The 27,257-nt window shown below is 46.3% G+C and overlaps 1 protein-coding gene across 2 annotated transcripts in view; it reads right to left on the bottom strand.

Moving 5' to 3' along the window:
• The window catches only part of LOC137651851 (borealin-like), a 183,531-nt gene that overhangs the window by 154,206 nt on the left and 2,068 nt on the right, over positions 1 to 27,257 (bottom strand). For both annotated transcript variants that reach the window (XM_068385072.1, XM_068385077.1), the window contains exon 2: positions 19,534 to 19,684. In XM_068385072.1, coding sequence (XP_068241173.1) covers positions 19,534 to 19,672 — 139 coding nt within the window. In that variant the 5' untranslated portion in view covers positions 19,673 to 19,684. The remainder of the gene's footprint in view (positions 1 to 19,533; positions 19,685 to 27,257) is intronic.

Below are 27,257 nucleotides of genomic sequence, written 5' to 3'. Positions count from 1 at the left end.
AAATCTTTAGGAGGAGATGTTCTTGTCTTATGCAGTACTTTATCAATAGATAGTGAATTCCTTTTTCGAGAACTACCTACAGTAGTAGGTGGGTGAGATGATTCCCGAGGAACTTTTTCTCCTGTTTTTAATGTCTTTGCATAAGTATTAGATTTATTTAATAATCTCTTGGCATGCCCCACACTTACATGTTCAATAATTGATTTATTGAGGGCAGCCTCTTCTAACTTATAAAACTGGCAGCTCCTATCATTAGATTTATGATTAGAGTTGCAGTTTAAGCACCTTGCCTCAAGTGTACAATCCCCATGGTAAATATTGGAGCAAGTATTACAAATTTTTTCATTATTGCAAACTTTGGAAGGATGTCCAAATTTAAAGCAATTATAACATTGCAGTGGCTTCTGCTTAAAAGGTTGAACTCTGATCCTTTCGTTTTCTATGTCTATGTGGAAAGGTACATCAGCATCCTGGAAAGTAAGAACAATCATTGATGTTCCAGGTACTTTGTGTACTTTCCACACTGATAGAGGACACATGGCCAATATCTCCTCTTCAGTAAATTCATACAGATCCCTATTAAAAACCACTCCCCTTCCATAGCTAAAGTTTAGATGGGGTTTGATGTCCAATTTTATATCATCATTTACTGTCTTCAAATTAGACAGTATAACAGACTGTGTGTATGACTTGGCCTTTATCAAGAAACTTTTCTTCTCGAATCGAGATATATCTCCAGGTGCGATCGTACCTACCTTCCTCTGAAGAAATTTGCATATCTTGAAATAATTTTCCGTACCTCCTACAGATTTAGCAAGAAGCCACATTGGTGGTTTTGGCTTTCTTTGGGATGGAATATCTGCCTCTATATCTTTATCAGCCCATTCTGCTGGTCTGTAGACATCCAGATCTTTAGGTGCCCCATCACACAGAGCACCCTTAACACTCATATTACCTACTTTAATATCAACAATGTTACAGCTTGCATTAAATGCTTCATGACAATTAAATGATAACCAAGATTCCCAATTATCATCTTGAAGTTTCATTCTAATTTCTTTTATTGATCCGTAATACTCAAATATTTTATGTAGCACATCATAATTAGCTTCTAAAGGGATTTGGGTAACGTGCAGGACTTTCAGTTTTCCTGTGTTGCCCAAATTACCCTTTTTCCGAATGTTTAAAGAACAGTCATTTTTAGTTCCTACGTCGTCAACAGAGTTTTCTTCAAATGAATTGCCAGAGGTCGTCAACAGTGCCGGGGGCGAGTCAGCATATCCGGAGGTGGGGTCATTCTCACAAGAATCCATCGGAATAAAGAAAAGAGAAGAGTGATTTTTTGAATAGTTTGATTTACCTGCTTGAGAACATTAAGGCATCACATGTTGGGAAGGAAATTTGCACTCTCCACTACCGGCACAGTGAGAGTATACTTCCCAGATGGTCCACTCCATACCCTACCCGAAGGATAGCATCAAAACAGATGTAGAGGCACAGGTGTAAGCTGAACCCGCCTGTTAGGACTGAGACCAAGAAACTATGGAATCATCCTCCCCATATCTGTAATGATGGGCTTCCGGCCAGAAGCCGAGAGTCCTACCCCAAGCATTGGATCCCCCTGGATTCCGAAGACCCAACACTTGAGAATAGTTCCGCCAAAAAGGTCCAAACCATCTTCGGGATGGCTGAGATCATCCAATACACTCACATATAGCTTTGAGCACAAACACCTCCTAACTGTGACACCTTTCACATTCATCAAAGCAGGCAGCAATACCGGATGCAGAAACATCCGCCCAAGTGGCAATAACAGATGTAGAAACATCCATGCCATAAAGAGAGAGAGAAAAAAAATAACAAACATACATATATATGTAAAAATATACACATATACATATGGAAAATTTTACTCATAGGGTTGGGACAGCATCATGAAAGAAAGTTTATAATATTAGGAGAAGGTTGAAGCAATATAAAGAGGAAGAAAAAGATAAAGAGAGAAATTTAGATTCGAACTGGGGGAGCAAATTCCCCAAGTTCGAGAGCCCTCTTGCCCGTCACCAAGATTCAGCACGGGAATGAAATGCCATGCTGAACCTCAGTGACTTCATCAAGGCATTCTCTCATCAAGAGGGTGAATTAGGATGTCTGTGCGAATGCACGGGTACTCGTAGATTGTCAAGACGATCACCCTCGTACTTCAACAGGTGGATGGGTATGTGTGTTCCTTTTTTCGCCGAACTGCGGATTGTTTCGACCCTAGAGTCAACTCAGTCACACTATGGGGTTCGCAAAACCCCTTATAGGGGAAAGCTCTTCATTCAATTTGGATTACCTGTTCATGAGACGGAGCTATGAGAGTGTCACTCGTCAGTACTCCCGAGGGAGTTTGGCGTAGAGTCTCGTGCGCTCTAGCATTAGGATTTGTTACAGCGACTAGACAAATCATCCTGGATGGACGAGTCATAATGGTTGGACAAGTCAAGGCTGAAGAAGAGATGAGCACTCCGAACTCACTGGAGAGGTATTGCAGCTGCCCCAAGTCTAAGGGCTACCTCATCGTCCCTTTCAAACAAAGCACTCTGAAGGTATGTATGAAACCCAGACACTTCTCAACGCCCCGCGTGGAAAAAACCCTTCCGGAGAAAACACAACTCGCGGGAAAGAAAGGTGCTGCTCCTTGAGAAAAACTGGACGATGCCTCGGACTTCGCACTCCCTTCACCAGCCAAGCCAACTCAAAATGAGAGAGAGCATCGTCGTCAACGCGCTGACGAGCAAGGCCGAGATTCAGCTCTGGGTTGGCCATATTTAGCATTCCCAACGTAGAACTCCGAGGAGTGCTGAATCAAAGTAGCTCTTGCATGTCCCGAGGGAGTCTGAGCAAGCGGTGACAGGGTGACAAGGTGTACAAGGAGACAGAATCAGGTTGTAGTGGTTTGCGGACTGTGGCCAGACGTAGCATGAAAACTCTCTAGCGTCAGAATGCCGACCACACCGCAACTTCTCACAACACAAAAAATACGGTAGAATACCCAGAGATCTGGGCAAAAATGAAATGGGCACTAGGCACCACCCCTTGATTTTATATAGGGCAAGCGTACCCAGCTGGAACCTCCGAACTTCTCAATACTCTACCTGGAGTATACCGTCTCTCTCCCCACAGTACTCTGCATCAAGTTCTAAATAAATAAGGCAGTATGCTTCCCAGTTAATATTTTTTTTTACTTGAGCATGGCTACAATTAATAAAAAATAAAATAAAGGCTGGGAATCAAGGAGCAATAGGTAAAGAAATCCATACTAGATCTACATAAAAATTGTTTATTTAAAAATGAGTTAAGAAAAATAATAATTAGAAAGCAAACTGCCCACACATTGGACACTCCCATAACAATAAAACTACTGGTCTTACAGTCAGCGATAATTTAAAGATGACTATCTATATACCAATGCTAGCTTCTGGACAGTACTATAATGAAGTTACAACTGGTTATCCTAAAACAGAATACACATGCTTTTCCAGTCTCACCTCTTCCGCCTACCTACTAATAAAGTAAACACCAATGTATGGCTTATTTCACTAAAGTGTCCACTGCACTAGTATCCTAAGAATCTTTCACAGTACAAAACTCAATTCCAAAGGCTAGAGAAAGGCATGTATGAAACCCAGAAACTCCTCAATGCCCCGCACGGAGAAGACCCCTCCGGAGAAAACCCAACTTGCGGGAGAAAAAGGTGCTGCTCCTTGAGAAAAACTGGAAGAGGTCTTTGACTTCGCACTCCCTTCATCAGCTAAGCTAATTCAGAATGAGGAAGAGCATCGTCGTCAACGCGCTGACGAGCAAGGTCGAGGTTCAGCTCTGGGTTGGCCCTAATTAGCATTATCAACGTAGAACTCCGAGGAGTGCCGAATCAAAGTAGCTCTTGCATGTCCCGAGGAAGCCTGAGCAAGCAGTGACAGGATGACAAGGTGTACGAGGAGACAGAATCAGGTTGTAGTGGTTTGCGGACTGTGGCCAGACGTAGCATGAAAACTCTCTAGCGTCAGAATGCCGACCACACCGCAACTTCTCACAACACAAAAAATACGGTAGAATACCCAGAGATCTGGGCAAAAATGAAATGGGCACTAGGCACCACCCCTTGATTTTATATAGGGCAAGCGTACCCAGCTGGAACCTCCGAACTTCTCAATACTCTACCTGGAGTATACCGTCTCTCTCCCCACAGTACTCTGCATCAAGTTCTAAATAAATAAGGCAGTATGCTTCCCAGTTAATATTTTTTTTTACTTGAGCATGGCTACAATTAATAAAAAATAAAATAAAGGCTGGGAATCAAGGAGCAATAGGTAAAGAAATCCATACTAGATCTACATAAAAATTGTTTATTTAAAAATGAGTTAAGAAAAATAATAATTAGAAAGCAAACTGCCCACACATTGGACACTCCCATAACAATAAAACTACTGGTCTTACAGTCAGCGATAATTTAAAGATGACTATCTATATACCAATGCTAGCTTCTGGACAGTACTATAATGAAGTTACAACTGGTTATCCTAAAACAGAATACAGTACACATGCTTTTCCAGTCTCACCTCTTCCGCCTACCTACTAATAAAGTAAACACCAATGTATGGCTTATTTCACTAAAGTGTCCACTGCACTAGTATCCTAAGAATCTTTCACAGTACAAAACTCAATTCCAAAGGCTAGAGAAAGGCATGTATGAAACCCTGAAACTCCTCAATGCCCCGCACGGAGAAGACCCCTCCGGAGAAAACCCAACTTGCGGGAGAAAAAGGTGCTGCTCCTTGAGAAAAACTGGAAGAGGTCTTTGACTTCGCACTCCCTTCATCAGCTAAGCTAACTCAGAATGAGGAAGAGCATCGTCGTCAACGCGCTGACGAGCAAGGTCGAGGTTCAGCTCTGGGTTGGCCCTAATTAGCATTATCAACGTAGAACTCCGAGGAGTGCCGAATCAAAGTAGCTCTTGCATGTCCCGAGGAAGCCTGAGCAAGCAGTGACAGGATGACAAGGTGTACGAGGAGACAGAATCAGGTTGTAGTGGTTTGCGGACTATGGCCAGACGTAGCACGGAGACTGCCTAGTGTCGGAATGCCAACCACATCCCAACTTCTCGCTACACAAAAAATACGCTGGAATACTCAGTTCTGGGCAAAAGGTAAACTTGATACTAAAGGTTTACAGGCATTAATCCTAAGAATCTCTACAGTAAAAAACTCTTATCATCTGATCACAGTCTTGAAATGATTACACAACACATTAATCATTAATGCACGCTTCACATGGCAACCCCTAGCAAGGCATTTCACAGCTTTCATATAATCTCTACTGGAAGACTACCTTGCACCATCACAAATACCTCATCAAAAGGGGTAATCCCAGGTCTCGTACCCCTAATCTCGGAAAGGTTGTCTTTAATATGACAAATTCGGAGATAAGTTGTATTTTTCCTAACCATACAAACCTTAGCTATTTACATAGGGTATTACTTTCGGCGTAGCTGAAATGGCGAGCCATTAGATTCTTAACGAGGGTTAACTACCCCCGCGCTAGTTAGCAGGGGTAGGGGAGGGGTAGCTGGCTACCCCTCCCCCCTCACACACTGGTGAATGAATGAATGATTTAAAGTTTTCAGGCATCCTGACATCTAAGGCCATTGACGCCGTCACACACTGGTGAACTGACTCACTTCGCTTAGAGGTAGGACTTGACTTGGGGAACAGGGCTGGCGGGCAAATATGTGTAAATAGCTAAGGTTTGTATGGTTAGGAAAAATACAAATTATCTACGAATTTGTCATTTGTTCCGTAACCGAAATACAAACCACGCTATTTACATAGGGTGACTTACCCCTTAGGAAGGGTGGAAAGTCCCCAGCTATACTGGCTTTGGCTTTACCCGGGGACTCAGAATCCGAGTGAGCAGCACTTCGAGAAAAAGAGTCCCTGCACCTCGCAAGTTCCTTGCTCCGCAAGGAGTGTGCGGCCTACATAAGCTTGTGTATGGAGGGAAGAAGCGTGACTTGTCCTAGGCAGTCGACCTGAAGACCTTTAGATGGAATTCTGGACTAGGACTTTCCCAATACCACCTCGTCAGGGTATGGGGGACGCGACAGTATCATTTTAATACTAGGAACACAAGGAAGCATGGTTTACCTGCAGAGGTTTGAGGTCAGCTAGGCAGAGAACCTAGGATGCTGCTTTCCCCAAGAGAGGGGAGGATGAAGAAAGAAGTAAGGGCCAGACATACCTCTTTCAATCATGCAGTCTGACACCGGGTAACAATGCACCCAACCTTCTGCTACTTGTCCATTAAGGAGCCTGAGGTTAGACCAGCTGTTGTGTAGCCACCACAGGCCGATAGAAAAACGTATCGAGGCTCCTGTGGGTCACGTCCTGCAGGTAGTGGGCTGTGAAGGTCGTCCGACGCTTCCAGACTCCAGTTTGTAGCACCTGCGTCACAGAGTAGTCTTCTTGAAGACCAGACGTTGCGATGCCTCTGACATCGTGTGCTCTAAGGCTACATGACGGAGGAGGGTCTGGATTCAGGCCAAGATGGATGGTCCTAGAATCCAGGCTGCAAAGGTATTCTTGGTGACCCTCCTCTTCGTCCTTCCTGTGCTCCCAAACAGGGCTTGCACGTGAGGACGAACTGCAGATGTTCTTCAAGATAACACCTCCGACTCCTTGCTGGGCATGGTAGGAGAAGGCCTGGGTCATCTGTTACAGAACGGAGACTCGAAATCCTGACGGAGTCGAACCGAAGGTTTGGGACTCCAAGATCTTGAGTCTAGTAACTGACTCAGGGACGCACCCGAACGTTACCTCTCCCTACCTTCTTAAATGGGCGAAGTCGTACGAGAGACCATGAAGTACGCTGATACGCTTGGCCGAAGCCAGAGCGAGCCGGAGCACCGCCTTCTAAGTCAGGTGCCTATCAGATGACTAGCATAATGGTTCACAGGGAGAAGCCTTAAGATCCCTAAGAACCCGAGCCATGTTCCATGGAGGAGGTCTCACTCCCGACTGGGTGCAGGTAAGTTCGTAGCTTCGTATGAGCGAAGAAAGATCCCGCGAGCAGGAATTGTCTAACCTTAGAGCCTGAAGGCCAGGCTTGAGGCTGAGCGATAGGCTTTACCGACGAGAGCAAAAGGAGTAATTCCTCCCGCAGATGGACAACCACTCTGCATGATGCCGTAGCGGAGCTATCAGAGTCATCGACAGGTTGACCGATAGTCTGGTCTTATTGAGCCCCCCTTCCCCTCAGACCCAACGGTGGCAAGGCGTACACGTTGATGTTGTCCCACCGATGTGGGAAGACATCTTGGCAGGGTGCCTTGGGGTCCGGGGCTGGGGAGAAGTACAGCGACAGCTTGAAATTCAAGGTCGTCGCGAACAGGACCACAAGGTCCGAGCTTGCTGGCTACTGGGGGTTCCAAAGACCACTCGGTACTCTCTATCTGCGATGCTCTGTTCCAACTGTCGGAGAGCACATTCCTTTGTCCGGAATAAAGCGAGCCGATAGTGGTATTGATTGGACTTCGGCTCATCTCAGTATCTCTACTGTAGGATGGGAAGACTGTTATGAAAAAGTACCTCCCCGCTTGATGAAATAAGCAACTACCGTGGTGTTGTCGCTCACGGAGTGACTCGCCGGGCCTGTCCCTAGCCAAATGATGTGGAGGTACCCTTCTAGTTCTGGCCATAGGCTTGAAATCCTTTGGTTCAGAACGTGCCCCCCCCCCTTCTTTGACGCGTCCGAGAACAGCATCAAATGGGGAGCAGGGACGAGAAGATCCACTCTCTAGCAAAGGCTTCGTAGGTCAACCACCACGGCAGGATCCCTCGTTCGGCAGGTCCCATAGGACCAGAATGTCTGGAGAGTCGTAGTCTTGATTCCACCGGGACTTGCGTCGCCAAAGCAGGAGACTCATCCTGAGGCGAGTGTTTGGGACTAGAGGGGTCAAGGAGGAAGGTGACCTAGGAGGCGTAACCAGAAAAGGGCTGCAGACACTCCTCGCCTGAGGAAAGGTTCTACTACTCTCCTCCGCCTTGCTATCCTGTCATCTGGTGGGAAGGCTTAACGGGGATTGGAGACTAAAATTAAGCCTAGATATCCCAGTTGTTGCGATGGAAACAGAGAAAAACTTCGAGATTTACCATGATCCTTAGATCTTGGCAAAGTCCCAGAGGCTTGTCTCGGAGTCGAAGAAGGGTCGATACCGAAACTGCCGGGGTAGCCAGTCATCCAGAAAGCGAAGGGGGCGGATGCCGCTCCTGTGTGGACATGAGGGTTCGGGATGAACTTCCTGGTGAATGCCTGCGGAGCTGTGGAAAGATCGAAGCACCGCACCTTGAACTGGTACTGTATATCTGTTGCCTAGGCTGAATTCCAAGTACTTCCTGTAAAGACGGATGGATTGGGATCTGGAGGTACCTGTCTCTCGGATCCAGTATGCACGTGAAGTCTTGTGGTTTTCCTACAAGTCTGATCGAATCTGTTGTATCATACTGATCGAAGTTTGTACGACAAACTTGTTCAGGGCTAAGAGGACGATGGCCGGTCTCCGGCTTTCAGGCGCTTCTTTCAAAAAGAGAGTCGTTTGAAGAAACTTGGGGGGAGCCGCCGACAACCTTGGAGAGCATCCTTCTAGAGCATGGTCTCGCCCTCTGCCGATCCCATGGCATAGGGGCTCAGCGACACTGGATTCGCTGAGGTAGAGATGCTACGAAACGGGACACGAAATCCGTGGCTGATCATGGAGATCGTTCAGGAATCGGCCCCGAGTTGCTGCCACTTGAAGGCGCAAATCCAGGCATCCCCCCCCCCACTGGGGGATGCAGGTAGGGGTTGCCAATCCTAGCACTTGCGGCCTAGGCCGCCCCCTCTAGGATTATTGCCTTCCCAGGAGGGCTCCTCGTCCTTCGTCCTCGACAGGAGGGGGGAAGCTGCATAGACACCTTGTCTAGCTGCCCGTGCCGGTTCTGATGTCCTAGGCTGAACGAGGCTGTTGAAGTTGGGGCGCTGGAGCCTTGTAGGGACTGGATGTAAGCGCCTTAGAGGAGCGAATCGTGATAAGATTCTCTCCACCTCTCAGTCGCTCGTTCCTTGTCCTTGGGCTGAAACACGCCCCTTCCAAGGATGGAAGAGTGTCTTGGTTTGCCGATATCCACGGTAGGGACCTTCGAGAGAAAACCTCTCGGTCACTGCATCTCGATGCTTCAACATCGAGTTTGTCCCCAAGTTCGACACGGTGTCGGGAAACGAAGGTCCACGTGTCCGAGAGGAGGAAAGTTCCATAACCTTCCCGGAGCTTCCTTGTATAAAACCTTGGGTAGCGACCGGATGGCCAGAGACTCAAGCTCGACGATCAGCCACGAGGTGGCCTGCCTGGCACCCTTTGCGGCTTCCTCCTGGATCAAGATTCCCGAAGTCGAAAATGTCACCTGCCCGGTGAAGAGTTTCTCGAGGGAAAAACCCCCGGAAGGTCCGTTGCACGGAATGGTGGAGAGGAAGAGCTAAATCAGGCTACCCCAAGATCTCGAAGTATTCCCTCTGTTGACGACTGACAGAGGCAGTGTCAGTAGCCACCGTTGGAGGGAAGGGGATCAGGCTATCCTGAGGAGAGGGATGATGGGGCCTGCCTGAAAAGGGAGAAGAATGTTACCCAGACTCTTCTGAAGATTCTTCTTGCTCTTGTACATGTCATACTCTGCGCTTACGAGGTGAAGATCGTGACTATGATGATCTGAAAGTATGCGCTCCAGAAAAACTCGCCAGTCTGCCCGTGTTACGAAAAGCCGAAGGGAATCGCGGTCGAAATCGCCCTTGGCGCTCGCGCGATGGTACAATCGTTGGTCCGCAAGCGGGCGAACATGTGTGCGCATGCGCGTGAGGACGCATGGGCACGCGGGCGGAAGACCGAATACGCGTAAGTGAGCGATGGCGCGTTGGCGAGCGATGGTGCGTAGCGACCGATCGCGTACAGGAGAGCCAACGCGTGGCCGCGTACGGCAATCTGAAGCGTGGGCGCGTTGAAAACGCTAGCGGGCAGGAGAAGAATCGTGCGCGATCGCTGGCGCGTAGGAGATCAATGGAGCGCGGTTGCGCGGCCAGAAGATATCAGCGAGGGGCAGAACCAGATGGTGAGGTTGCGCAAAATAGCGAACGCTCATGGGCGAGTACAGAAGACTTCTCGTGGGCGCGCGGCCGCTCAGACACTCGTTCAAATCTAGAGCACAGTAGATCATCGGCGAGGAGGTGAAGGAATCATCTCTTTCGCCTCCACCCACATCTAGAAGCTCGTGGAGTACGCTGGTGGGCCTTGTGCACATCAGGAAAGGGCGCGCAGATGTGCGCTGGCCGAACGTTGGCGCGCATTGCGCACATTAGAAAAGGGAGCGCAGATGATCGTGAGCGTACAGGAGACTGTTGGCGCACAAGGCGTCCAGAAGTGCGCTGGCGAGTTGAAGAGGGCTGGCGCACAGGTGGTCTCCAATGCGCAGGTAAGCGCTGGCGATCAGGAGATCTACGGCGAGACTCAGCTACAGGAGATCGCAGGAGAGAAGTCTGGAACACAGCAGGAGAGCGCAAGAGCGCTACTGTGCGCGAGCGCGCAGGTAAAACCTGGCACTTAAGGGACTTGCCCACATTGTGGAGTAAGCCCTTAGCCCCGAAGGGACCGGTGCTCATAGGAAACGAGGTACGTTGGCGCCCACAGCGCACCTGCGTCCAGGAGAAGGTCTGGCAGGAGGATCCTCTGCGGGGTGGGTGAAGATGAAGATGACCAAAGGCAGGAGCACCATCATCAGACCTCCGAAGAGGAGTCTCTGGAGTGAACTCTCCCAAGGGGGAGAATCACTCGCAGGAGAGACCGTAGGGCTCAGCTGCCCCCCGAAGGAGACTGAGCCTTCAGCAACAACAGCAGAAGGAGTCCTCCGAAGAGGAGTGTCTATGAGTGTCCTCTCTCGCGAACGAGAGAGGAATACTTTGTAGAAGGGACTGAAGATGGAGCCCAAGAGCCGAAGGGTCAGCCAGTGACCTAGGAGCCAACCTCCGAAGAGGTGCTCCTGCAGCTGCTCAGCCCCTTGAGCGTAGCTGCAGGTGAGACCGCTCAGCACCAAGAGCATAGTCGCACAAAAACTATGGTCCGAGAAGTAACCGCTCAGCCCCTTGAGCAAGGTTACAAAAGCGGTCGCTCAGCACCAAGAGCAAAACTGCCGGAGGACCAGGAACATATCATAATTATTAAAGGTAAGAGAAGTTTCCCCCGAAAGGGAAAGAAACTCAAACCTGGGCAGGGAACCTCCCTCGGAAGGGAAGTTACCCACCCAAGGAGGCGAACCTCCTAATTCTAAGATGAACTGAAGAGCTGTCGGGTGTCTCGGGAGAACTTCCAGGAGAAGGAGACACGCCCCTGACGAAGTCCTATAGAGGAGGCAGCAACAGCCGACTCCCCGAGTCCCAACAAGACAGCTCTGCTTCGTTGTCACATTAGGCAAACGGAAAACAGATCGTTAACTGTGAAAATAAAAAGTAATTAGTTAACATTCATTCCCCCGGGAAGACTCCGAAGAGGAAACCCGAGGGAAAAGAACACAAGAATTACATAACAGGCAAGAGCCCCAACCTCAACTACACTCACGGGAAGGGGGAAGGGCGAGAAATGTAACAAAAACTGAATTATAACAGTTATAATTATGCAATTCATTAAAGAATGTTCACTAAAAGTAAGAACGAAAAACCCCGAAGGGAAACGTTCGAAAAGCTGAAAAGTTAACAAATACAATTAGATTTTATAATAAAAAAAAGATAATTAAGATAAAAAGTACTGCATAGCAACTCCACCCAAACAGAGGAGCTATCGTAGTACAGTGAACCCTCGCTACTTCGCGGTTCGACAATCGCGGATTCACCACTTCGCAGGGTTTTTCCATAACCCATATATATATACATATCGCGGATTTTCCTGAAAATTCGAAAATACCGCGAAATCTGAAGACCCCCAAATACGATATTTTGTTACCTGTAATTCCATTAATACTGTAATTAGTAATATCTGCTCTTACTGATTGTTCATTGCATTACATATGATATATAATTCAGCACAGAAAGAAATAAAACACGAAAAGAGAATGTGATCATACGTAGTAAAATTAAATCGAACATGAAACGCAAATCAGATGCAGTCATACCATATTAGAATGGTGTGTACTGTAATGGATGTGCTTCTTTTCCATGAATCTTTTGTATGTATACGTACGTAGTACAGTACTGCATCCAATAATATTCTTTGTTGCAAAAATCACATTTCGAATAAGCGTACGAGAGAGAGAGAGAGAGAGAGAGAGAGAGAGAGAGAGAGAGAGAGAGAGAGAGAGAGAGAGAGAGAGAGGCGTAAAATAGCGTACGTAAATTTTTATTATTATTGTTATTATTATTATTATTGTTGTTGTTAATAAAATTATTATTGTTATTATTATTATCATTATTATTATTATTATTACTGTACAGTATTATTATCATTATTTATTATTATTACGGTATTGTACTTAATCTACGTACGTTCAGTATGCGCGGGGCATCTTCTATGAGTAACCAACGCATCATAGTACTGTAAGACGGGTTGTGATTGGTTCAAGCGCTGATAGATGACGAATCAGAACTCAAGTTTTGTTATCTAGCCTGTGATTGGTGTTTTGCCCGCATCTTCTACCCGCAGCATCAAAGTTCTCGCTGGGCTGGATCGTTCACTCTCTGTTACCGCGTATCGCCGAGTAGACGTTCTTAAGTTTGTGAAGTTTAATCTGTGCTGTGTGCGACCTTTTTAAGTTGAACTTTTTGTTACAGTACTGTACGTAAATCCTACTGTAATGGCTCCCAAGCGTTCTGCTTCTCTTAAGGCTGGTAGTGAGCCTAAACGCCACCGAAGGATGATGACGATAGCTGAGAAGGTTACGCTTCTCGACATGTTAAAAGATGGTAGAAGTTACACGGCCGCCGGCCGCCATTTTGGCATCAACGAATCCACCGTTCGCTATATCAAGAAGGACGAGGCGAACATTAGAAAGACGGCTGCAATCACCTTTAGCAGATCAGCGAAGCAAGTCGTTACAACGCGTAATAAAACGATCGTACGCATGGAAGGTGCTTTAGCTGTGTGGATTGCCGACTGCCGGAAGAAGAACATAGCGTTGGATACGAACACCATCCAAACAAAGGCTTTGAGTTTATATGAGAATTTTGCTGCAAAGGAACCTAAAGACGACGACGGCAACCATGCTGAAGATGATGATGATGCAGATGATTCTCAACCAGGGACATCCACTGATTCCCAGCCTCAAAAACGTTTTTCCGCAAGCAAAGGATGGTTCGCGAAGTTTCAGAAACGCTTCGCCCTGAAAAGCGTTTCCCTGCATGGGGAGTCTGCTTCCGCTGACACTGCCGCTGCTGAAACTTACGTGAACCAGACGTTCAAGAATATTATCGCCGAAGGTGGATACAAGCCGGAACAAGTCTTTAATATGGATGAGACTGGCTTGTTTTGGAAGAGAATGCCGTCGCGAACTTTCCTGTTCAAAGAGGAAGCCAAAGCCTCTGGCTTTAAGGCATTCAAGGATCGCGTTACCCTCGTGATGTGTGGCAATGCTGCTGGATTTTTGTTAAAGCCGGGGCTTATTTATAAGTCGAAAAATCCTCGCGCTTTGAAAAATAAAAATAAGAATCTCCTTCCCGTGTACTGGATGCATAATCAAAAAGCATGGATTACGAAGATGCTGACCTCCAACTGGTTCCACCAGTTTTTTATCCCGCAAGTCAGCAAATATCTCGTAGAGAAGGGCTTGCCATTCAAGATCCTTCTCCTTATGGATAACGCTGGTGGACACGCAACTGACCTGTCGCATGAGGGCATTCAGGTTGAGTTCCTGCCACCCAACACCATGTCATTAATTCAACCGATGGACCAGGGGGTTATCAGGGCGTTCAAGGCCCTCTACACGAAGAATACCTTGGCGGACCTCGTTGCGTGTGTGGATGCTGCCCAAGATGACGAGGATGAAGATTTCAACTTGAAGGCGTACTGGCGGCAGTACACCATAGCCACGTGCCTGCAGAATATTCAGAAGGCACTTCAAGAGATGAAACCTACAACCGTGAATGCGAGCTGGAAGAAGTTGTGGCCCGATATTGTTTACGACGACAAGGGATTTACTCCGTCGGAAATCCAACACTCTGCAATACGGAAATCTGAGCAGTTGGCTGCCATAATTGGAGGTGACGGGTTTGGCGACATGACGACTGAAGACGTCGACGAGTTGTTGGACTGCCATTCCCAGCCCCTAACTGACGCAGACCTCGAAGACCTGACGAAATCGGCAAGTGAGGAAGAGTGATACCCAGGAAGAGACCCAAGAAAATGTCGAAGAAACGGGCTTAACATTAGAACGGCTTGCCAAGTTCTGCAACCATATCAAGGAGGCGAAAGAAATGTTACAAGAGTGGGACGAGGATATGGTTCGCTCGATGCAATTCTCCAACAAGGTCGATGACATCATGACTCCCTACAGGATGCTCTTGGATCGAAAAAAGAAGCAGCGGCAACAACTTCCGATCACAATGTTCTTCCAGCCTCGCAAAAAAGAGCCAGTTCCTCCTGCTAGTACGCCTTCGGAAGAAATTGAAGAAGTTTCCCAGGAAGAAGTTGAAGAGGTGTCCCAGGAAAAGACACCTCCGTCTGAAGAGACGTAAAATACTATCATTGACTGCACAGTAGAACACATCATCAGCTTCATCATCATCATTTCTACTGTGCAGCAAATTCATCGCCATCACCATTCAAGTTTTTCTTCAACTTCTTTCGTGGTGAGTACAGTAACAATCTTTATTTTTTACTTTAATATTCTTACTGCCTGTTTTATAGTTTAGTAATGTACGTACTGTATGCATTAAGTTAAAGGGAAGGTTTTAAAAGTCTACATGTTGTAACCTATCATATTTTTTTTGTTTAAAATTTACATTTACGTACGTAAAACAATCTCTCTCTCTCTCTCTCTCTCTCTCTCTCTCTCGTAAATTGTTTTCCTGCTTTGCTACGTACAATACTGTATAATTTATATTTGTAAGGTAACATATTTTGTAAATGCTTTTACTGTAAATACTGTATGTACTGTATCATTATTTATCACTATCATCATGCGCGTTAAATGCCTTGTTTGTTCTGAGCGTGGTTGTTTACTGAGCGTACACGCCGTCGTTTCAGGCGGCGTCATAAAGAAAAAGATTTCATTTGGAAGTCCTAAGAAAAATACGTAAACTAAAACATTGGTAATAAAAAAATCAACATACAGTACTGTATAATCAATATAATCGATGCAAAAACTAACCTATACATATATGTGTACACTAAATGAGTTTGTTTCTTCATTATGATCAGAGATGAACGTAAACAAAACATTGGTTGCCATTTTTTATCGTGCTTTTTAGGTGTTTAGGAAACGCATGATATAAAATCGCCTTTAATATTTGTGCCTGTTTTAGTTTAGGGTGCTGTAGTACATGCATTAAGTGTTCTGTACATTAAAGGGTGGTTTGTTAACAGTACTACGTACAAGGGAAGGTTTTAAAAGTCCGAATATACATGTTAAATAAATAGGTAAATATGATGTCACTACTTCGCGGATTTTCACCTATCGCGCCCGCGTCTGAAACCTATCTACCGCGATAAACGAGGGTTCACTGTATGTAGAAACGTAGTAAAAGGTGAAGGTGAACGACCTCCAGAGAGAGAGAGAGAGAGACCGTAGTCAAACTACACTCTCGCGTTCCTACGCTGAACCCCACCTTCCCCGTAGGAAAAGAGTTGTAGCGGAGAACAAAATAATAAGTCCAGCGATGACGATTCCCCACAGCGCCCGTGGAAGGAGCCGACCGAAGGACCAAGGAAGAGATCGAGGTCCATGAAATTACATCGTAGTGGCCTGACTGCCGGCGGCCACACGGTGAAAACGCACACACACACACAGCACGAACACTGAAAAGGAAACTTACTGATTTCTATACTCAAATATATACATAAACATAAAAATATGTTTACATATATATATGAGTAAAGAAAGGTAAGTAATTAAGTAGCAAAACAATAAAAGGCTGCCATGCGAGGACGGGAACAGAGACATCCGTTCGTCATCCGAGCCAAAAGCAAAGAGTGTCAGTTCACCAGTGTGTGAGGGGGGAGGGGTAGCTAGCTACCCCTCCCCTACCCCTGCTAACTAGCGCAGGGGTAGTTAACCCTCGTTAAAAATCTAATGGCTCACCATTTCAGCTACACCGAAAGTAATACCCTATGTAAATAGCGTGGTTTGTATTTCGGTTACGGAACAAACTAAGGTTTACAGGCATTAATCCTAAGAATCCTCCACAGTATAAAACTCAAATCATCTGATCACAATCTTGAAATCATTACACAACACATCAATCATTAATGAACACTTCACATGGCAACCCCTTGCAAGTCACTTCACAGCTTCATAAAATCTCTTCTAGAAGACTACCTTGCACCATCGCAAAAAACCTTATCAAACGGGGTAATTTTACGTCCCGTGGCTCTAATGTTCATGAGCATATCGCTAACGAAGCGATGAGATCTCTCAAATTCATGTTTGCTATCGTTCGTAAACGTAAGCATGAGCTGATTCCATCCCCTAACAAGGGAGACGGAAAGAATGACCCAGCAGGTTATGTCTTATGAGACTGATGTACTATGAGGGCATGACAGAGTGAGGAGATCACCAGGGATCAGAGACCGAAGCCAAGCGAGAGTTCCGATGCGATCTTCACCCTATAGACGGGAGAAATCTGAGATCATAACCCCCAAGGATTATTTTTCCCAAGTCTCATTTCAAAATCTAGGCGAGATGCGGCAGACGCAAGTGGACGAAAGGACTTCTTTCCCTGTTGGAGCCCCTGGGCTTATAGCATCTTGCTTTTCCAACTAGGGTTGTAGCTTGGATAGTAATAATAATAATAATAACACTATGTCTAACGAGATTCGTTGTGCCCTGAGGGGAGAATGGGGGCAGGCGGCAGCCGCAAACGATCAGCAGGCATCCTCAATTGCGACAATAACCTCCAAGGGTTTTGTCTGACGAGGCTGATGTACCATTCTATGTTACTATACTCCTGGAAAGGTCTGGAGGCTTATGAGCAAGAGCGCATGCGCACACAACGTAGCTTATGTCATTCATTTGATATTCATTACGAAGGAGTCAACTTGGGTAACTATATACTGAATCAAGTGACTAAATGGTTAAAGACAGGGAGAAGAGGAGGTGACTGATCGTATTACTAGTAGTAGTACTAGCAAGGAGAACATTAGACCATGACGAACATTCGCAGGCGCTAACGAGAGCAGATATGTCAATGTTGAATCCTGCGAATGCACCATTGCAGGTAACTTGAATGTCTGTGTATGATAACTATATATTTTATAGCGAACCAAAGCTTGCTTAGTTACAGCTTACTCCAGGAGAGAAGACGAATTCCTAAACTATCACATTGAGCAATTTGCACCATTCTCACTGTACTTGTATGCTATACAATAAGTACCGTGTGGGCGAGGGAGGTATTAAGCATCGAGACTAACTATTGTCGGGTTAGGCGCGAAGATATTAGTGTGCTGAACTACCTCAACAGTCAGTTGTGGTTCAACTGCTTGTCATAACAAGATGGTTCTAAGAGGAAGCAAGGATCGTCATCGGCAAGAAGGGAAGCTCGTAGATGGTAGCGGTCCTCGCCCCCTAACCTCACTGGGGGAAGGGTTAAGGAAGACTGCTATCCATTAAAGGGGGAGGGCAACTCTCCCTAGGCAGGGAAAGTTGCCCAACACTTGGTGAAGGTTAACTTTCCCTCGTAAGGGAAGCTGTCCAACACCTGGAGGCAGACCCACTGACAGCACCCTGTTTCCCATCAATGAGCTAAGCTCAAGTTGAAGGTAAGCATTGAGCACTCCCTACAACAATGATACTGATTCTGAAGTTACTGGGTCTCACTACTACTCCAGCATTAGGAGGAACAAGAGAGATCCTGACAATTGGCTCGCCCTGCTAGTCGTCCGCCTAGAATTATCCGGTCCTGCGGCGTCTGCTCACACTCCAATTTCGCAACAGGAACCGGACGAGCATGCTGGTCGGACGAGTGAAGGTCGAACATCACCACTCAGACGGGCATTGCAGTCCCTCCGTCAGCTGAGTCATCTCAGAACGAGGGAGTGCACCACCGTAAGGTCACTGAGAAGCTCAGGTTAGGCCACCACAAAAACAACTCATGGAAAGACCTAATTCTCAAACGGGAAAGGTGTCCTCTGAGAGGAGCAAGAACATGCTTCAGACATTGCACTCCCTCAGCTGGCCGAGTTAAATCAGAACAAGAGTGCACAGTCGTGTCAGGCGTGGAGGCCACTCATGAGAGGACCTAACCCGTTTATGGGATAGGTGTCCCCTGAGAGGAACGGGAACATCTTTCAGACTTTGCATTCCTACTGCTGACCGAGTTAAATCAGAACGAGGTCAAGCTCTGGGTTGGCCGCAACCGGCCTTCTCGAAGAAAAACAGTAAGGGTGCACCAATGGAGAGCTACTTCCCTGAGGAGGAGGGCAGAGCCGCTTCGCTAGAGGAAGGGGAGGAATCTTCCAGTCCTAGGGATTGTCTGACATCGAAGATTGGAGATCGAGCAGAACTAAGAAGTAAAAGGAGGTTTCTCTGCCCTCGAAGAAACCCTGAAGTAGACGAAACCCTCTTCGTCTTCCCACCACTGACTCCTAAACCGCAACAATCACCCCGTCAAAAATAAAACTAAAGGATAAATTAGTCAGAGACCGGTCAAAAAGGTCAAGCGGTAGAGAGAAACTATGTCCGATCTCTACTAAGCCAAAAGTAAAGGTAAGGAGACAACACAGGTGTGTGTATGAGCGGAGTAGCCGGTACTACCCCCTAACTAGCATTGGGGTAGTTATACCTCTCCAAAGACAGAAAGAGTTCGTAATAGTGATGGAACAAAGGAGATTTGGTCAACGCTTTCATTGCTTTTTCCCAATAAAAAAATCAACATGATGAAAACTATGTATTGTATAAAATGTGGTCCACATGGTCGGGTACTGGGACCAGGGTGGCCATTCCACGTTGTAAGTACAACAAAGAGGAAATCTGTTGTATTATGAAATGAAATACAGTAAAGTTAAAAGAGCTTGGACACCCACATGGAAGAGTGGAAGACAGAATAGTTTATTGAAGTGGAAGACTAAAATGGGTACAGCTATGGGCCAAAGGAAGGGAATATGTATACATAGATCTTTTAGTAATGCCCACAACATACATTTAGTGGGGTAAACTGACTGCACTACCCAGTTAACAAAAAGATTCTAAACAGGTGTTATATAACTCATTCATAGAAAAAGAACAAAATTCTGAGTATAATAAAATAACTACAAAATGACAAAGGACTAACCTTGCACATCAAAATCCTTTAACAAAAGTTCTAGCTTCTTCTTACGTTCTTCAGTTTCCATATCTGGCATAACAATAGAGTCATCAGGTAAAGTTGGCTTTGCTCGACTGGGAGCACGTGAGGCCTTCTTACGAGGCATCTTATTATAATCCTGAAATTAGATATTAAAAATTACAAATTTTTACGTTAATTTGTATGTTTCCTAACTACAGTATACAAACCTGAGTCCTTTACTATATGGAGATGAGTAACAGTGAAGGCTGGAATACAGCAGTTAAAACTTTTAACAAGATGTAAATAACATGTAGGGTAGTTACCTTTCAGTAGAGGATAGGCAACCACACGTCTCTACCTCACTTGGGTTGTAGCCAAGACTTGCATTGGGGCTTGATGATGGCAGGAAAGTTTGAATAAAAGACTTGGGTTTGTAGTTAGGAAAAGTACAAATTATCTTAAAAATATGACATTTTAAAGAAATTTGTAGTTTTCCTAATGATACAACCTGTAGCTATTTAAAGGGGACATTACTTTTGGCGATGCTGAAAGACGAGCCATTAGAATTTTAGCGAGGGTTAACCACCCACCCACTAGTTAGCAGGAGAGTGAGTAGTAGTTGTTACCCCGCTCACTCACACACCCGGGGTGTGAACCCACTTGCCGGCAGGCCAATTTGTATAAACAGCTACAGGTTTGTATTGTTAGGAAAAATACAAAGTACAGTACTTCCATATTTGCCATTTATTGTCAATAAATACAAACCAACTATTTAAAGGGGATGACTTACCCTTTAGGAGGGTGGAAGTCCATGCCAACTCGCTTTTTTGGCTTAGACCTAAAGTTTTCCCCTTTATGTGTTTTGCACATTAGTGGAAACCCTACACCTCAATAAAAGCGTACTATGCATTTTCCGCGGCCTACACAAGCTGTGCGCTCGTGATACTAGCAATGTGACTATCTAGCTAAGAGTTCTTCCGAGTCATAGGAATCTTCAGGGGTTACAAATAAATAAGAATCACTTTTTGTCTATGCAATGTTTATTATAACTTGGAAGGCATCACATGACAATGATAATATCTGCAATGAAAGATAGCATGATGAGAAATAAAATGGCATTTGCATCGGCAGTCAAAATAAATTCAATATGAAATTACACCGACTCCTAATAGCATATATGAGTCCGTTAATAAATTCACAATATACACAGCTAGCTAATGAACCATTTGTTGCTAGCATATAATAGATAATAAAGTTTGGCTAAAGTCTATAGAGAATAATACTGTACCATATACGCAGCGAGTAAATGAGCTACCAAACTGAAACACCATTTGTTTACATTCTCACAATGAGCACCAATGTATAGACAACACAATGCACATAAATGAAATAGGATCATATAATAATAATATGTACACCAGATATGAATAGACAATCCTCTAAAAAAGACATGTCAATATATGTTAGGGTATGGGGAGGCAACAAGTATTGAAAGAAAACCAGGTTACACAAGGGGAAATGGTTTACCTGCAGGTAGTTGAGGTCAGCTTTGCAGAGGACCCTGGGTGCCGATTCCCGAGACAGAGGAAGATGAAGAAAAGAAAGAGCCAGTCATTCTTAAACATTCATCCCAGACTAATCCAAGGTAACCTTTACCCTCAACCCTCTGTTAATTATCCATCAAGGAGTTTGAGGTGTTAAGCCACATGTCATGCAGCCACCACAAGACCAATAAAAAAAGCTTCCATGTTCTTGTGGGTTACGTATTACTGTACAGGTAGTGGGCGGTGAAAGTTGCCCGACGCTTCCACATGCCCACTTGTAGTACCTGCGCCACAGAGTAGTTTCGTTTGAACGACATGAACATTGTAATGCCCCTAACATCATGAGATCTGGGTGGACGTGTCAGGGGTGGATTGGAATTCAGGGCCAGTTCAATGACCTTGCAAATTCAAGCGGAGATGGTGATCCTCCCCTTGATCTTCCCAGTGCTGACAAAGTGCGCTAACACTCGGGGGCAAGCTGCAGATGTCCTTTATTACAAGTGGAGATGGTGATCCTCCCTTGACCTTCCCCATGCTGACGAAGAGTGCTGATACCCAGGGGCAAGCTGCAGATGTCCTTTATTACATTGTAACAGTTGATCTGGGTCATCAGTTATAGTGCGGAGACTCAATCCGGAAAGAAACTAATCTAAGATCCGCTACTCGTGGATTTTGAGTCTTTGAAATAAACTCAGGGATGAAGCCGAGGATTACTTCTCCCCATTCCCTTGAATGGACGATGTCATAAGAGACCATGAAGATTCCAAACTCTTTGGGCACAAGCAGGTTGGAACACTGTCTTCAACGTGAGAAGGTGATCTGTTACCTGGCGTAATGATTCGTAAGGGGGACCCTACAGAGACTGAAGGAGACAAACCACATTCCAAGGAGGTGCTCTCCCTTCCAACTGGGGACAGATAAACTCATAACTTCATATGAGGAGAAAGTTTCAATGAAGACGAAATATCTACTCCTTTCAGCGTAAAGGGGAGACTCAGGCTGAGCGGGAGCCTTTTACTGCTACAATCGAGAGAAGCATTTCCTACCGCAGGTTCACAAGGAACTACGCTATTTTGGAACAGTGGAATCAAGGGGAGAGATACCCCTTCCATGATACCAACCACAGAACAGTCCACTTAGCTTGGTAAAATGACGATGATCATCGCAGGTGTCCAGCCATTCACTATGCAACTTGTTGCAAAAAACCTTTCTGAGTGAGGAGGTGCTGGATAGTTTTCAGGCGTGAAGTCATAGTGAAGTTACAACTTCGTGGTAGATGTTTGCACGTGGCTGTTTGAATACAATAGATCGTATCGTGGAAGGAGTTTTCTTTGGAGCTCTGTTAGGAGCTGTAAAAGGTTCGGCAACCATTTCGCATGATGCCATAGCAGATCTATGCGAGTCACTGAGAGACTGATGGATGTTTTGGTCTTGTCGAGTACTCTTTTCATCAAACAAAAAAAGGGAAAGGCATAAACGATGTTGTCCCATCAGTGTTGAAATGAATCATGCCACAGACCCTTGGGAATCTGGGACTGGGGAGCAATGAAGTGGGAACCAGATTTTCAGCGACGTCGCGAACAGGTCCATAGTCGGGGAACCCCACAAAGTCGGAATTTTGTTAGCTACTAGATGATTCAAAGACCATTCGGAGTCCACCAAGTCACTCTGCTTAGGTTGTCTGCGAGCACATTCCTTTTGCCCAGAATGAAGCGTGCTGATAGGGACACCGAGTTGTCTCCTGCCCATCCCAGTATCTCTACTGCCAGATGGAATAAGGGCTGCGAAAAGGTACCACCTTGATTGTTGGTGTAAGCCACTACCGTGGTGGTGTCATTCGTCAATACCACTGAGTGATCGGCCAGGAACTGCTAGAACTCTTGAAAGGCTAAAAAGGCTGCCTTTATCTCAAGGAGATTTATGCACTGGTACCCTTCTGACTCTGAGGCTGTGTGGTGCAGCATGTGGGCCTCCCACACTTCTTTTGATGCATCTGAAAATCTGAAAAGAGCATTAAGTCTGGGGAGAGGACGAGAAGGTTGACACTCCTGCGCAGATTTTCGTCTGCCACCCACCATCTGAGATACGTTTGTTATTCCAGTTGGTCTTTAGTCACCATTGGAGAGATCGGATCCCGAGGCGGCCATTGAAAACTAGATGAACCAAGGATGCTAGGTGCCCAAGGAGACATGACCACCTCTGGGCTCGGAATTCTCGTCTGAGGAGAAGTCTTGCTACCTTTCCTCAGCCTCACTACCCTGTCGTCTGATGGGAAGACTTTCAGTTGATTAGTGTCCATGATCATACCTATGTATAGCAGTTGTTGATAGGGAAGCAGAGACGACTTCTCAGGATTTATCATGATCCCCAGATCTTGGCAAAACCTCAGAAGTTTGTCTCGGTGTTAAAGAAGGGATGCCACTGTGTCTGCTAGAATCAGCCAGTTGTTCAGATATCTTAGGAGATGGATGCTGATTCTGTGAGCCCAAGATGACACTATTATTATTACTTGCTAAACTAAGACCCTAATTGGAAAAGCAGGATGCTTTAAGCCCAAGGGCTCCAACAGGGAAAATAGCCCAGTAAGGAAAGGAAAAAAAGGAAAAATAAAATATTTTAAGAACAGTAACAACACCAAAATAAAAATTTCCCATATAAACTATAAAAACATTAACAAAACAAGAGGAAACAGAAACTAGGTAAACCAGTGTGCCCGGGTGTACCCCCAAGCAAGAGAACTCCAACCCAAGACAGTGGAAGACCATGGTACAGAGGTTATGGCACTACCCAAGACAAGAGAACAATGGTTTGATTTTGGAGTGTCCTCCTCCTAGAAAAGCTGCTTACCATAGCTAAAGAGTCTCTTCTACCCTTACCAAGAGGAAAGTAGCCCCTGCACAATTGCAGTAGTTAACCCCTTGGGTGAAAGAAGAATTGTCTGGTAATCTGTGTTTTTAGATGTATGAGGACAGAGGAAAATCTGTAAAGAATAGGCCAGACTATTCGGTATATGTATAGGCAAGGAGAACGTGAACAGTAACCAGAGAGAAGTATCCAATGTAGTACTGTCTGGCCAGTCAAAGGACCCCCTCTCTAGTGGTAGTATCTCAACGGGTGGCTGGTGCCTTGGCCAACCTACTAACTACTAAGGTAAAAACTTGTGAAGTTCTGAGGTGCTGTGGGAAGACTGAAGCACAACACCTTGAACTGGTATTTCTTGTCGTCTAGGATGATCCTTAGATACTTCCTTGAAGACAGATGAATTGGGATATGGAAGTATGCATCCTTTAGGTCAAGTGTATAGTATCGTTTAGGTCAAGTGTACACTAAGTCCTGTAATCTTACCACTAGTCTGACCGTGTCTGCCGTCTCCATGCTGAGCTGAGTTTGTTTGACAAATTTCTTCAGAGCTGAGTGGTCGATGACTGGTCTCCAGCCTCCAGACGCCTTTTTCACAAGAAAGAGTCAACTGAAGAAGCCTGGGGAATCGCCGAGGACCTCTTGGAAAGTGCCCTTCTCCAAAATGGTATGGACTTCGGCCCAGAGGGCCAGTTCTTTTGCAGATTCCTTCGCACAGCAGCTCAATGGAACTGGATCCTTGGTCAGTGGAAGGAGAGATTGTGTTAATGGGACGCGATACCCTGAACGAATCACGAAGACTGTCCAGGGTTCAGCCACCTCTGCCAGTGGCGATGCAGGCATCACCCCCACTGATAAACAATTGGGAGGAATGACCGTACTAGCAGTTGCAGGCTCGGCCATCCCCTCTAGAACTCTTACCTCCACGTGAGGACTTGGAAACCTTTCGCTCTTTGGCCTGAAAGGGCTTCTTGGATACCTTATAGGCTGTCGTAGCTGCTGTTTTGTTCGTCGGCGATTTCATCTGTTGGTGTTGTTTCTTCTGCGGAGGAGGTAGTCTATAAGAACGAGATGTCAACACCCTATGTAGGAGGCAGTCCTGGTTGGACTTCCTCCATCTCTCGCAGCCCGCTCGACGTCTTCCGGTCTGAACAGGGAGGAACAATCCAGAGTCGAGTTCTTCAGTCTCGTGACCTCGTTCTGTGGGACCTGACGATGGAACCTTTCTATTATCGAGTCACTTCGCGAAGGACTGTGATTGCCCACAAGTTCATAACTTGGTGGAAAAAGAACTCAATGGTTTGAGTCCTAAACAATAGAATGATTTCCATCGCCTTCCTCAAAGTATCCTTGCAACAGTCCTTGGTATTCATGAGGTGTCCCACTGATCCCAACCAGAGATCCAGTCACGAAGTAGCTTGCATGGCGTACTTCGCCACGTTCTCCTGGTTGAGGATCTCCGAAGCCAAGAACGAGACTTGAAGACCTGAGTTTCTCAGGAGATCCTCCTGGTCAGAGCCTCTGACGAGTTGTCGAGAGGCAGTGCCGGAAGGGGCTCATTGAAGACCTTGTTATACTTCTTTTGCTACACGAACGGCGGCTGAAGAAGTTTAAGAGGATGAGTCTGCACGAAGGGAGCTGGAGAAGCGGGCTATCTGAGAGAACGCCTTCTGATGAGCACTTGTCAAACCTTTAAACCAGGGCAAGGCTGCACTGGTCTTGGATTGCTTCTGGGTGCCGTAGACATGGTCCAAGATCGTGTCTTTTCACTCTTAAGGGGCCACCGCTGGGTCAGATAATCCATTGATGACCGTCAAGTAGGCCAAGACCTGCCAGAAAGCGTGCTCCGACTTCTGCTCTGCCTCCCATAGCTTTAGACTAACAGCTCTTGGAAGATGGTCGTCATCTTCGTCGGTCATCCACCCATAGCTCCTCTCGGGGTGGGTTGCGGGCATCCCTAGAGTGACTAGTGGCTCCTGTAGGCCTGGAGGACCTTGAAAACAACTTTGGAAGCAACTTGGAGTCCTTAATTCCTTCTGAGGGAGGAGATAGGACTCAGAGGCGAGTTAGGAGAGTGTCCAGTGGGAGAGACAGGAAGGACAGGCCTTGAAGGCCTAACAGGAGTTAGTTTCACCATAGGGGATACAATCACGTCTGACACTCTGCTAGTGCCGTTGGAAGGAAGGTCAGCAACAAGCGTGATGAATGGCAGGCCTGAAGGCTTGCACTACTGCTCTGACCATGGCACCGAACCAAGGCTGTTTGCTGACAGATGCACTGTCAGACAGATCCCCTGAAAAGAAAGGAACCGAAGGTTTCCTGTGAAGAGTCTCAACCAATGTTGGTTGTGGGTCAGCCTTTGTAGGACGAATCTTCGGGATCCTGAACCCTTCTGTGGAGCCTTTCCCTTTCCCCGGTGGTCGCGCTGTAATGCGTTGAGGGGAGGGGAGTGAGGCGATGATGACCTGTCAGTCTTTATTGTGACGTTCCTTGCATTTCCGAGCCTGTAGAATCTGTTCAGATGGTTAACACAGTTGCACAAGAAAATGAGAATGAGCAGGCGAGCGCTGGCGAGCCAGAGTGTTGAAGCACAGGAAAGCACTTGCGAGTTGAAGAGCGCGGGCGAGCAGGACCACACAGACACGTAGGAGAGCACTGACGAGTTGGCGAGCTGGCAAACAATGGCGAACAGGAGATCGCTCGGGCATTGGAATGCGCTGGTGAGTAGGCGACTGCTGAGGCACCGAAGGGTGCTGAAGCGCTAACGAGCGATGACGCTCTGGAAAGCGTTGATGTGCTGAAGAGTCCTGACAAGATGGTGGTGCACAGGAGGTCGCTGGCATGCTGGCGAACGTTAGCGTGCAGCTAAACACTTCAAGAGTTGCAGCACGAACAGGCAGAGGATGAATCAGTGACAGGAACGGTAAGGGCAGGTCAGCGTGAAGGTTGAACAGGAACCGGGATGTGCTCTTTGGAAGGGCCAACATCCACCAACGGCGATCGCGAACAATCCACAGAAGAGTCCAGGACCAAAGTCCGAGGACTAGCAGCAACGTTGTCAGGAGAATGTCCAGGAAAAGGCGAAAGTCGAGGGCAGGAAAACAACTGAAGCGGAGGCTCCTCTGCGAGAGACAACTGCGAGGATGAGGTTGAAGAGCCAAAGAGGCGCCTTTCCAACGATGGTGAAGGGCCACCTCTAAAGCAAAGCGGAGGGCAAGCTCTGCGTCAAAGACGCCCTCTGGGGGCCGGTGGATCAGCAAGCTGACCTTTAGAAACAGCAGTCCTCTGAAGAGGAGTCTCTATGAGTGAACTCCCCCGAGGAGGAGA

The sequence above is a fragment of the Palaemon carinicauda genome, chromosome 1 (genome assembly GCF_036898095.1).
Source record: "Palaemon carinicauda isolate YSFRI2023 chromosome 1, ASM3689809v2, whole genome shotgun sequence".
Classification (NCBI taxonomy): domain Eukaryota; kingdom Metazoa; phylum Arthropoda; class Malacostraca; order Decapoda; family Palaemonidae; genus Palaemon; species Palaemon carinicauda.
The sequence above is the reverse complement of the archived record's forward strand: the minus strand, read 5'-3'. Positions and strand labels throughout refer to the sequence as shown.